Source organism: Balaenoptera musculus, chromosome 10 (assembly GCF_009873245.2).
Source record: "Balaenoptera musculus isolate JJ_BM4_2016_0621 chromosome 10, mBalMus1.pri.v3, whole genome shotgun sequence".
Classification (NCBI taxonomy): domain Eukaryota; kingdom Metazoa; phylum Chordata; class Mammalia; order Artiodactyla; family Balaenopteridae; genus Balaenoptera; species Balaenoptera musculus.
In genome coordinates, this window is record NC_045794.1 from 101,799,064 (window position 1) to 101,811,840 (window position 12,777).

Here is a 12,777-nt window from a genome sequence, read left to right on the forward strand (position 1 = left end):
ACATCCCAGTCCCCAGTCTGGATAATTAGGCCATACTTGCCTGTTTTGCAAGGCAGCACCCGTCCTCCCCTGGCCCTTCGAATGGCTCTTCCCAGGGCAGAATGTGGGGAAAATGGGGCACAGTCCCCATGATCCCCAGAGTCTCTGCTTCCTTGGAGGGGCACTTCCAGGGTCCCAGGACCTCGGAGCTCCAGTGAGCTCTGAAGCCTTTCCCGCGGGTTGTTGAGAGCCCAGCAGAGAGGCCTGGGCGGGGAACGCTGGGGGCTCGAGCCGTGGAGTGCCGTGACGGGGAGAGACTCGGTGGTTGGTGGGAGATGGCGCTTTCGGCCTGGTTCTCCCCAGGGGCCCTGCTGTCTTCACAGAAGCCCCAAACCTGGGATCCAGGGACGGGCCCGCCTGCCCCCTCACTGGCCAGGCCCGGGAGCCCGTGGGACCCAGGCCGGCACGAGGTCGAAGCCGTCCCCTCTCTCAGGACTGCAGCCCGTATCTGGTGGACCTGCCTGTGGGCCAGTCAGGTGAAGGTCAGCTGAGCCCCGCCACGTGTCCCCGAGCGTCCGCCGGCCTCTCGGACCAGTGCCGCCATCTGTAGGGCAGGACTGGGCCTGCCCGTGTTCCTGGGGTGGGGCTCGGGGCATCCCAGACGGGGCGCACACTCCGCCCGCGGGAGCTGTCGTGGTCCTAGTTACCGTTACCACCGTTACCGCCGTCACCACCCGTATGCCTTGAGGAAGAGAGTCTGAGGTCTTGGAGTGGAAGTTCCTTTTCCTTCCGTGCTCCTTGGGGGCGGTGGCTCGGCTGGTTGGAGGGGTTCCGAGGTGGGCCCGGGGCCTCAGGGAAGGGGCAGGCCTCCGGGGGCTCTCCTGACAGCCGCGGGGCCTGTGTTTGTCCCTGCAGGGCAAGTCCACCGGCACCTGGACCAACACGAGGTGAGGTACCTGCAGTTCGCCTTCCGCTGGATGAACAACCTGCTGATGCGCGAGGTGCCCCTGCGCTGCACCATCCGCCTGTGGGACACATACCAGGTGAGCGGCCCTTGCACCCCCCCTCCCGCAGGGTGCCCGCGGCGGGAGCCGGGCCAGGTCTTGCCCCCACGAGGGGCCGGGCCGTGTCCTTGGCACCTCACCTCCTAACACCTTCTGCTCTGGGTCCCTTTGCTGTGCTCAATTTTGCCTTCAAAGCATCCTTCCACTGAAATGCGGTCTTTTTAAAGTCCACTTCTGGCGTTCTTGTCATCTGACTAGATGTAAGACAGGGAAAAGAACTTTCTGTAGTTTTACCTGTAGCTGGATTTCGTCCCACTGTGCAGTTTGCACTTTGGCAGGTGTAACTCCAGCGAGACTCTGAGCTGCATCTACCGGACACACTCATGCTCAGGACTCACACCTTGTCTGTGTTTTGAGTCACTCATGATAAAGATTTTAAAAAGTCCCCGACAGATTCATTGCGCTGTGAAGTTTCCTCCTCTCCACAGCGTTTTCTGGAACAAACCACCTTTGTTCCCTTGAGTGTCAACGTTGCTTATTCTAATGCCTCTCCAGTTTCTTGGAGATGTTTGCTGCGGCTGAGGCCGTGCCGGGGGTGCCACGCTGGCCTTTCCTCATCCCTCGCGGCGAGCAGGCACCTTGTGTGGACTTGGAGTGGCGTCCCCTCGGAGGCTGGCTTTCCTTCTTAACTCCGGGAGGCAGGGTTTTCCTGCACTGGGTGCCAGCCCTTCATGGGCCTTGGACTGGGCAGCTGCCTTTGGAGGCTGGGAGAGGGGGCCCCAGGCCACGGGCTTCTTCGTCGGGCAGCAGGAGTCCCAGGCGCAGGGTTGGGCTCCCGTGCGTTGACGTCCACGAAGACGGCAGTGGGGGCCCAGGGCCCCGAGCAGGCTGGAAGGGCCTCGCCCCCCGGCCTCCTCATCAAAGGAGCCCTTGGTCTAGATGGCGCGATGGTCCATGGGATGGGGACCTTGAGCTGCTGCCCTGCTGGCCCCCATGCCCGCCAGCCTTGAGTTCTGAGCACATTTCTCCCAGGTCATCGAGAACAGTAGCCTAGAGCTTTGTTCCTCATGCTAGCCGTGTGCCTGTTTGCCTGTGTGCCCGTGTGCCCGGCACGGGGTCTGTGGCTGTTTTTGTGGCTCTGAAGCCCTGTGTTGTGACTTTGCTTTTCCTTTTTGCAGCTGTATGTGCTAATGGTGTTGGCTACAGAAATTATGACTGGTCAGTAGCCGCATCCAAATCCTCCACTTTGGTTTTGCTTTCGTAGGTACTTGACAGCTACAGAATTTCTAGCCACTCACATTTCCTGGGATGTAAAGCCTTTTTTGGGGGACTGTTTGGTTAAAGTGGCCATTGGCCTGGTGCTATCGATCAGGTCTCAGTTACGTTGCAGGAAACAAAACTTCATATCCCGTAAATTTTGAACGCTCTCTGCTAGTGATAGGTTACACTGAGATCCTGACCCCCCTTATTAAACACAGAGTTCCCTGTGATACTGTCCCCATTATGAATAAATTAGATATTAAGTCAGTCGCATTTTGAGGAGCAGAAAATGGATCTGCGCGTCTGTGGTCCTGCACCACTTCACTAAAACTCTTAATAGATATTAAAACTTTAAGCACAATTGTGGCATCTTTATTGAGTTAATTTTCTTGAAATTAAATTTTGTTATGAATCGACTCATTTGTACCATGGACTGATTGTTGAACTGACGGTACCCTCGTCATAAACCTTTTCATATCTTAAAAATTGGGGGTATTTCTATTTTACAGGCCCAAGTAACCATGAAATTGTATTGCGTCTTTTGGCAGTGAAAATACATAGTAATCATAGGATGGCAATCGGGTGATTACTCTCCCTTCAACTAGGGTGTTTATTAGCTGGGCCATTACAGGTTTCAGTAACTCTTTAATCCCTTACAAGGTAGCTTAAAATCCTCTTGGGACATGTGTCAACAAAAGGCTATCCGTAATCTGTCCCAGGCCGTGGGCTAGATGGTGGCACAAAAATGAATGAGGGGCGTTAGTTACAAGGAGGAAAAAAGGCGATTAAAAAGCGCAGATCACGCAGAAGTAGCCCGCAGAGCGGGGAGGTGAACCCTGGGTGCGTGAGGTGCCCCTTACGAGCAGGGCGCTAGGTGCGGGCCGCCGTGGAGGCCGCCGTGGCTGAGCAGCCGGTCCAGCTCCCAGGGGGAGCCGGGGGGAAGGGTGCGTCCCACCCGCCGTAGCTGGAGCCGACACGTGGATTTTGAGGACCTCAAATGAGAGAGAAAACTCTGGGCCCGTGTGCTGTGCTGTGGGTCCACGGCCGCAGGGCTGACTGAGGCCGTCGGGGCAGCCGGGATGCGCTCCGTCCCGCCCGTGTCCTCCCGGCCCTCGCTTCCCCTCCCGTGGGCTCCCCTCCACGCCCCCGCTCCGTGTGCAGGAGGCGTGGGCTCCCTCCCTAGCGAGCGAGGGCCCCACGGGGCTGACGGGAGAGCACGCGGGTGTTTCCGGGCCACACCTGCCGCCTCCTGCTGCCACCTGGACGGTGAAGCCGAGCCCGGCCCTCTGGGTCCGGCCTGGGGGGCCAGTCCCGGGCTGCGGAGGGCTGGGGCAGCAGGCCGGAAAGCCGCTCGGCTGCGCGTTTCAGGGGCCTGGACTCCAGGGCACCCTGCCTGCTGGCGGGCACCGGGCGGCGCTTCAGCTCTCGCCCCTCCGCACTCAGAGCCGCTCTGCGCCCCGAGCCTGCGTTCCAGCCTCAGCGGGCCTCCCTCGCGGTCTTTGGTTTCACGCACCTTCTCTGGAATTGCTTCCCTGTGGAAGAACAGCCACAAATGCGGCTTCTATTTTATTGTAACGTGGGTGGGCCCCGGACGGTGGCCGTGGCTCGGGGCTCGTGGGCCTCTGCGTCCCTGCGAAGCCCAGGGCCTGCTCCAGGGCTGCTCCTCGGGCGTCTCCCGGCAGCGGCCGGCGCCCTGGGCGCAGAGGTGGGTCCCAGGGCTGCGCTCCCTCCCCGCGTCCCTGGCTGCACTTTATGTCTGGGGGCCTGGTGGGCACAGGCGACTGACTCCAGGCACCGCCACCCCCCGACCCCCGGGCCAGCCCCTCCCCCGGCAGTTCCTGGGACAAAAGCCGCCCTTCTGTCTGAGCCGCTTGACCTCCTCCCAGACCATGGGAGTGGGTGTGCCTGTGCGCTGTTGAGGAGGGTCCCTGGCCCCCGGTTGCTCGCTCTCTGGGGTGTGCACCGGGGCTGCAGTCCCACCACGCGGGCGGGCGAGGACCGCGTGAGCTTCTCCCGGCGTCGGCGGTGCGGCAGCCCCCCTCCCCCACTGTGAGTGGGACTGTCCTCCCCCGGGGGGACCTGCCTGGGAGGAGACAGCTAGAGGGGTCGGCACCTGCTGATTTCCTGAAAGATGGGAGATGAAGTGCGTTTTCTGGTTTGTATTTCTTTTTTCCTAAATGGCATTAGTATGTCGGCCAGCTCAAGGTTGCTTTAGCTGTTCGGGGTCTTTTGTGGTTCCATACAAATTTTCGGTTTGTTTTTCTGTATCTGTGAAAAATGCCATTGGAATTTTGATAGGGAATGCCTTGAGTTGCTTTGGGTAATATGGACGTTTTCACAGTACTAATTCTTTCAATCCACAAATGAGGAGTGTCTTTCCATTTATTTATGTCTTCTTCAATTTCATTCATCAGTGTTTTTTAGTTTTCAGTGAACAGATTTTTTTCTTTCTTGGTTAAATTTATTCCGAAGCATTTTATTTTTGATGCAGTTGTGAATGGGATGGTTTTCTTAATTTCTCTCTCCAGTAGTTCATTGTTAGTGTATAGAAATGCAACCGAGTTCTGTATATTGATGTTTTTTTTATCCTGCAAGTTTACAGAGCTTGTCTAAAGGTAATGAAATTATCTCACAGAGGTATCTGCACCCTCATGTTCATGGCAGCCGAGATATGGAACAACCCAAGTGTCCATCGATGGATGAAAAGATAAATTGTGTGTGTATACACGTATGTATGTCTATATATACATGTGTACACACACACACACAACGGAATATTATTTGGCCTTTAAAAGGAAGGACCTCGTGAGCGTGGCCGAGGTGGCTTAGGGAGGGTCTAGGGGAATAGGCGGGGCAGCCGGAGGAGGGCGTCCCCCGGGCAGGAGGGGACACACCCGAGTGCGAGCCAGGGAGAGAGGCCCAGAGCAGCAGAAGGCTCTAGGATGACGGGACCACCCAGAGGGGAGCCTCTAGGCACACGTGGGTTTTCCACACTCGAAAAATATGACCAGTGTGACCGAGGAGCTGAATCTCTCGTTTTCATTTTAGTTCACTGAGATTTATGTTGAATAGGCCCACCCAGAGTAGCTGCATGCAGCACTGCTCTGGCAGCGACTGGTGGAGTCAGCGGGTCAGGACCCGTGGGCGTCGGGCAGCAGCTGGCACGTCAGGATCCGTGGGCATCGGGCAGCAGCGGGCAGGTCAGGACCCGTGGGCATCGGGCAGCAGCGGGCAGGTCAGGACCCGTGGGCATCGGGCAGCAGCGGGCAGGTCAGGACCCGTGGGCGTCGGGCAGCAGCGGGCAGGTCAGGACCCGTGGGCGTCGGGCAGCAGCGGGCAGGTCAGGACCCGTGGGCGTCGGGCAGCAGCTGGCAGGTCAGGACCCGTGGGCGTCGGGCAGCAGCTGGCAGGTCAGGACCCGTGGGCGTCGGGCAGCAGCTGGCAGGTCAGGACCCGTGGGCGTCGGGCAGCAGCTGGCAGGTCAGGACCCGTGGGCGTCGGGCAGCAGCGGGCAGGTCAGGACCCGTGGGCGTCGGGCAGCAGCGGGCAGGTCAGGACCCGTGGGCGTCGGGCAGCAGCGGGCAGGTCAGGACCCGTGGGCGTCGGGCAGCAGCGGGCAGGTCAGGACCCGTGGGCGTCGGGCAGCAGCGGGCAGGTCAGGACCCGTGGGCGTCGGGCAGCAGCGGGCAGGTCAGGACCCGTGGGCGTCGGGCAGCAGCGGGCAGGTCAGGACCCGTGGGCGTCGGGCAGCAGCGGGCAGGTCAGGACCCGTGGGCGTCGGGCAGCAGCGGGCAGGTCAGGACCCGTGGGCGTCGGGCAGCAGCGGGCAGGTCAGGACCCGTGGGCGTCGGGCAGCAGCGGGCAGGTCAGGACCCGTGGGCGTCGGGCAGCAGCGGGCAGGTCAGGACCCGTGGGCGTCGGGCAGCAGCTGGCAGGTCAGGACCCGTGGGCGTCGGGCAGCAGCGGGCAGGTCAGGACCCGTGGGCGTCGGGCAGCAGCGGGCAGGTCAGGACCCGTGGGCGTCGGGCAGCAGCGGGCAGGTCAGGACCCGTGGGCGTCGGGCAGCAGCTGGCAGGTGCAGGTCCGGCGGGGCAGTGACTCGAGCCAGCCCTGGGGAGCATGTGAGGAAATGGACTTGGCTGGAGCCCCCTGTCCTCCGAGAGGTGCGGCTGTGCAGGGAGGGGGCCGCGGTGGGAAACCCCGGGCATTTCCCAGCTGATGGGCTTATCGGGAGAACCGAAGAGGTGGGCGCGCTGGGTGGTGGACATCTCTGCCCCCGTCCCTCCTTCCCTGGCGCCCCGAGGCCGATTCAGGAGGGTGGGCTCCGCTGGGACCTGTCTCGGAATGAAAACATCAACAGCTTTCTGGAATGGAAATGTGAGAGCCAGGCTCTCAGAACAGTGATACCTGTTCTCTACATTCTAGTAACTTCCTTCCTTCCCATTCCGGCTCTGGCTGAGGTCTTCCCATCACTGGCTGATACCCGGGGCGTGAGCCCTGGTGGAGCCAGGGCCCCGGGCCAGGGGAGGGGGCGTCACAGCCTCGTGTCCACGCAGAGGTGACGATGCGTGTGACTTCAGGAATGGCAGTGGCCCCCGCCCCATCCCGAGGACTGCGGCTTGGGTAGGTGAGGGCGTGCTGAAGGTCCCCACGGAGGCTGACGTTTCCCGCAACCTAGTGATTGCGTTAGAAGAAAAGGAAAAACTTCCTTTTGCCAGGTGAGTGTTGCAAGGTGGCTTCACTGGCTTAAAGCATTTATTAAATTCCTTCTTAGTGGCGTCTAAAGGCCACTGGAGTTCTAATTAAGAATGTATACGTACTGCTCGTGTCCCCGAGTGCATCTTTAGGGGCCGGCTGTTGACACAGGAGAGGAAACGTGGACACCCACACATCGGGGTCTGGCTGGCGAGCGGCTCCTTTTCTCACCGCCCCTCCCTCCTGGTGCAGAGCCGTCTCACACGAGCCTTGGAGCGGCCTGGGCTGGTGCTCCCGGCCCTTGGCCCTGGCTCTTGGCACACACGCCGTCAGAGGGAAGTGGCAGGAGGGCATTTTCTACCAGTAAAGCTCCGAATCGCTCTTCTGTGGCCAAATGGAACATAAGGATTTGTTTGGATGTTCCACGTAAGCCCCGTGGATACTGTGACCTCTGGGACTCTGGCAGAACGGCCTCTCCATCCTAGCCCAGCGCTGCCCTTGTAGCCTTGGGCAGGTCCAGGGTCCTGAAGCTCAGCTCCTAGGATTGCTGTTGGGACTGAAGGAGGAGTTTCTAACGCAAGGATCGGCAGACAGGTCCTGTAAAGGGCGAGGCAGGCAGGATTTTGGGCCCGGGGGCCATGTGGGCTGCACAGGTGCACCGCTGTTGGGGCCCAGGGGCAGACGCGGCCTCGCCAGCCAGACTCGTGGGGAACTGGGTGCTTCCCGGGCGGAGCTTAGAAAGCACCATGCACACAGTGGGCGCTGGGTAAGAGCCCTTTTCTTCCCACACCGCTGTCGCCGGTATCTTGTAAACTGTAGAGCTGCACAAATTCTGGGTTTTATTGCCGGGCTGTCACTGTTACCAGCCAGTTTTTACAGAAATTGGAACTGGGGTCTCGGAGCTCAAGTGACTTGGCCTCTGCGTCATTCCAGCGGCGTGTGGCCCAAGCAGGGTCCCCCCACCTGGGCCCCCGCCGCCCGCGCGTCCCCGGCCCTGGCCGAGCACTCTGCCATGGGCGGGGACAGTGGGGCTGCGGTGTGCGGAGCTGGCACCCTACAGCTCCCTGTGTGAGGGCGGGGACCGAGCTGCAGTCTTCCTCTCTCACGCGGTGGCAGGGCTGTGTGTCGAGCTCTCCAGGGTCCTGGGGGCCTAGCTGGGCCCCTTCTGAGATGCGGCCCCGTGTCTCACAGCTCCCGGCCGCGCCAGTCAGGGGCAGGGGCAGGGCAGGGCCTCCGGGCCCGTTGAAGGCCAGCTGCCAGCTGCCCCCTGACACGCCAGGGCCCCCGCTGGCTGCCGCGGAGCCCTGCATGCCCCGAGACCCTGAGCTGGCTCTGATCCCGAGATGCCGCGTCTGCTGCGGCAGACGTGGCCGCTTGCGCCATTTTAGGTGAAGTCTCCCCGTTGGTGCAGCCTCCCCATCCTTGGAGGCGGCGAGCGAGCCGTCGCCAGAGGTGAGGCCGCCCCTGCACTTCGGCAGACTTCCCGGCCTCCCGGGAAGGAGCCCGGCAGTGTGGGACCCCTGTCGCTGGCCGGGCCCCGGGGTCACAGTCAGTGCTCGTTTGTTGGGCGCCTGCTGTGGGCCTGGCCCTGTCCTCGGTGCCGGGGACCCAGCCACGGAAGAGGTGGGTCCTGACCTCACAGAGCCCGCTTCCTGGCCAGGGAGCCCAAGCAAACCCTGGGAAGAAGGTGGGCCTGGCTGTGTGGGGGGAGGTCGCAGGGCTGTGCAGCCGGGGCGGCTGGGGGAGGGAGGTGGTCCGCAGGAGGTGGCCCTGCAGGGCCGCTGCTCTGTGTGACGGGAGCTTTGGGAGGGGCTCTCGGGGAAGAGCATTTCAGGCTAACGGCATCCTGAGAGCCCGGCCGGGACAGGGGGCGTGTGGAGAGGCCCGCAGGCTCCAGGCGAGAGGCGCGAGCAGAGCTGGATCTGCAATAACCAGGCACCGCGTGTGACTGTGCCCGATGCCCAGGCATCTCCAGGCTGGGAAATCTGGTGAAGGGTACAGTACGGGTGTTTCCAGACTTTACGTACACCCTGAAGTTTGAAGGTGGAGTCAGAGGGACGGGCTGAAGAGTGAGAGACGAGGCTAAGTCGGGGGATGCTTCTGGAAGGGCCTGCAGTGGTGCCCGCTGCCGGGTGTCCGTGTCCTGCCCTCCTGCGGGCACCGCCCCCTAGTGTGGGCTGCAGGTGGTGACTCACTTCCTACAAGGGGATCCAGCAAGCGTGTGGGGATGTCACCTCTGAGACTGTGACCCCGTCTCTCTGCTCCCACCCTGGCTCGCTCCGAGGGGAGCTGCTGCCACGTTGTCAGCTGCCCAGAGGGGAGGACCCGAGGCTGCCATCAGCCACGGGAGCGAGCCTGGGGACACGAGAGGACCACGGCCCCAAGCTGGCCCTGGGCTGAGCCTGTGAGAGGCGCTGAGCCAGAAGACCCAGCCGAAGCCAGGTCTGAGCCACGCAAACAGCAAGATAAGCGATGCCTGTCCTGCTCCGGTTCATGGAGTTTGTTAAGCAGCAGGAGATAATTAATGCATTCGTGTCTTGGTGGCAGGAGATGGTTCAGGTAGCGTTTACTGGGTTGGGCAAGATGGGGTGGGATAGACTGGAGAGGGCGTGGGAGGGAGGAGTCCTGTCGGGCTTCCTGTGTTGGAGACGCCTGTTGGCCCTCGAGGGGAGGGGCCCTGGGCAGCTGACCGAGGCCTGGCGCTTGCTCCGGAGACTTGCAGGCAGGTGGCAGGAGGTGGCAGCTGTCGGCGGAGAGGCGGGCTGTGGAGGCCCGCGGCAGATGAAGCCCTCAACTGGGGCCTTTGAGTTTTCAAATCTGTCCTTGACGTCCACACAGAGTGAGCACGGTGTTGGTGCCCACTAATGCTTTCAGACGAAAAGAAATTTTTTTGCAAAGGTTGGGAGGCGGAGGGATGTGCCTTCCCAGAAATAACTTTGAATTTGGAGATCAGCCTGTCAGTCCATGGAATTGCATTTAAGTTCTCATTGGAAATGCAAGTTAGTTCTACTAATAACACTTTTCTAAGCCCAAAGGGGGCGTATCTTCTGATGTCCCACGGGCATCTGTCTTTCCTTCTATCCGCCCTTCTTTCCCTCCCTCCCTCCACCCAGCTACCTGCCCACCAAGTACAATGTGAACCCTGGTGCACAAAGAACAGGGCGGGGTGGGTCTCCGGGACTCCATTGAGACACACGAGGCAGCATCTCTGCCCCCTAGGGGTCCGCAGCCTGGGGCGGAGGTGGGCGCGTGATGTAGTTACAGCCCGGGCAGGAAGCGCTGTGATGGAAGTAATGAAGTAGGCGCTGGGGACTTGGGGGCACCGCATGCTGCCCAGCGGTGCTGAGGAGGCTTCCCGAGGGGACCTTGAGGGTCGGAGGGTGCGCGGAGAGTTCTTGGGGAGGACGGAGCACAGAGCCGGCTCGGAGCGAAGCAGGGGCAGCTTGCACGGGAGGGAGAGTGTGTTCCAAGGCTGGCAGAGGCAGGTGGGCACGGCTTGCGCTGCAGGGTCTGTGCTGGGTGTGGTCGTTCCCAGGGTGTTTGGGGGCCGGGACAGAAGAGGGGCCGTGAGGGGCGGCAGGCCCACGGTCTCATCCGCGGAGGTGGGCCAGCTCTGTTCCCAGATGGTGACTTGACCTCTGCAAACCTTGGTTTCCTGTCTGTAAAAGAGAACAGAGCCTGCTCCCATGGCCACGCCTCTAGCCCCACCTGTGATGCTTACCTGGCGCCATGGCCACACCGCCAGTCCCACCTGCAGCATGACCTGTCACTGCGGCTGTCCCTCTCATCCCACCCGTGCAGAGTCCCCATTGCTGCTGTGAGGGCCGCCTCGGGGCTCTGGTGAAGGCGCCGGGCGCTCAGCTCTCGGTCATGGTTCTCGCCAGCCCCGCGTCCTCCCGCTGGGCAGTGGCGGATGGAGCCCTGGGGCCCAGGGGCAGAGCTGGCGGGGCGGCCGGGCATCCTGCTGAGGTGTTCGTGTGGGCGCGGCGGAGGGGCCAGGCGTGCAGGAGGGCCCGGAGCTGCAGGCTCTGCCCCGTTGCTTGTCCAGCCTCATCTTGGGGTCACTCCCACCTTAGCGACCCGTGCTGCGTTCAGACGATGTGCAGGCTTTCCCGAGGCCCTATCCTCTGTTCCATGGTCCTGCCTTTCCAGGGGTCGTTGGGACCTGCTCTTCGACTCCTCTGGAAGGTGGCCCTGGGCCTTCACACTCCGCGGTACCCTCAGGAGTGCGGGTTGCGGTGCCTGGTGGTGGAGAGCACGCTCGGTGCAGAGCCCACGGGGTGCCGAGCAGCGTGCCAGCGCGCGGCTCTCCTGAACCTTCCAGGGCTCTGCAGCGCGATTCTCAGTGAACCAGGCAGCGGTGAGCCTGATGGATTGGGTTAATCTAATTAGACTGGAGAAGCAGGTCTCCTTACGACATACTTTTTCATAAGCCCATTAAGGTTTGAGGTCGTGAGCATTTCACGTGGGCCCCCCTCCAGGAAGCAGGCATAGATCACTGTCAGCCGGGGAAGGGTGTAGAAAGGAGCATATTCAGTGAGACTGTGCTCCCTGCTAAGTTTGCGGGGAGGAGCTGGAAGAGGGCTGTACCCCCTCCTCCAGAGCGGCATTGAAACAGTGGCCTGGGGATTTAGAGGTGGTATTTAAGAAGTATGGAGAACGTCCTTAGTGACTCTAAGACTTTCTTTCTTCATATCTCCATCAGGATGGGTTTATCAGAACTTATTCAGGGCTTGGGGACTATGGGGATGTCTTCCCTCTGCCGGCCTGGTTCAGGCTGAGTGAGACCTGTGCCGCTCAGTCCTTGCTAGGGGTCTGCGCGTCTTGTCACTCCCCTGTAGGTGCACCACCGACCCCCGGTCCTGGCAGGCTGTGGACTCTGGGACAGGCCCCCAGTCCCTTAGTGACCAGTTAGATGCACCCAGGGGATGACTGGGAACAGCCGGTGAGTGACCGAACCACAGAGACCAGATGAGGAGGGAGAGACCCCTGGGGACACACGTGCTGCCCACGTCTAAGGGCCGGGCCTGGCGTTGGCATCCGACCTGGTCTTTGGGGCTCTGGGTGTGGAACTGGGATGCGTGGGCAGAAATAACGGGTTAGCGTCCAGAACGTGTTCCTGCTGGCTCTGCGTCTCCCTGACACGGTGCCCCCGTCTCCCGGGTTCCAGCTCCCGCGGAGTCACGGCGCCGGCTGACGCTGCCGCGGGCGATCCCCGCGTCCCCCCCAAAGCGGGGCTGCTGGAGCTCTGGCTGGGTGTCCAGGGTCTCGTGTGCACGCGTTTCAGGTGAGGAGGCTGGAGGCCTCGCGCAGAGTTACACTGAGGATAATAGCTCTGTCGCGTTTGTGCTCAGCTTTAAAATGATGCGTTTATGAGTGTTTTATCTGCACTGTGACCTGAAGCACCTTGTCTGACATCCTTTGGCCTCTGGACAGAAGGCTCAAGAGAACTGGGGGCTGTTGGAGGAGACCCAGAGGAGACAGGATGTGTCCCGATGCGGTGGCCCCGGGCCGCGTTCACAGCCCAGATGTGGCCCGGCCCCTCTGGGCTCTCCGGGTGGGTCTGCTGGGAGGCGGGGACCAGCGAGGGGCCGGGAGGTGGGTGCGCTTGCTCTGCCTCGACCCCTGCCCCTGGTTACACAGGCCTCCTTACCAGGCGGAGGGCAGAGGGCAAAGGGCAGCGTAGACATGGTGTCTCAGGTGCTTGTGATGGCGGCTGCCAGGCCTGAGGAGGGTGGGACAGGCAGAGTCACAGTAGGCACTGGGACACCTCCCCCCGCCGGACCTTGCTCGTGTGCCGACCCCGTGCCCTTGCAGGACCCCCACGTGCACGGGGACA

At 61.6% G+C, this 12,777-nt stretch overlaps 1 protein-coding gene across 5 annotated transcripts in view; it reads left to right on the forward strand.

Annotated features, from left to right (window-relative positions):
- The window catches only part of TBC1D22A (TBC1 domain family member 22A), a 323,227-nt gene that overhangs the window by 240,494 nt on the left and 69,956 nt on the right, over positions 1-12,777 (forward strand). For all 5 annotated transcript variants that reach the window (XM_036865801.1, XM_036865804.1, XM_036865803.1 and 2 more), the window contains one exon: positions 895-1,022. In XM_036865801.1, the coding sequence (XP_036721696.1) occupies positions 895-1,022 (128 nt within the window). The remainder of the gene's footprint in view (positions 1-894; positions 1,023-12,777) is intronic.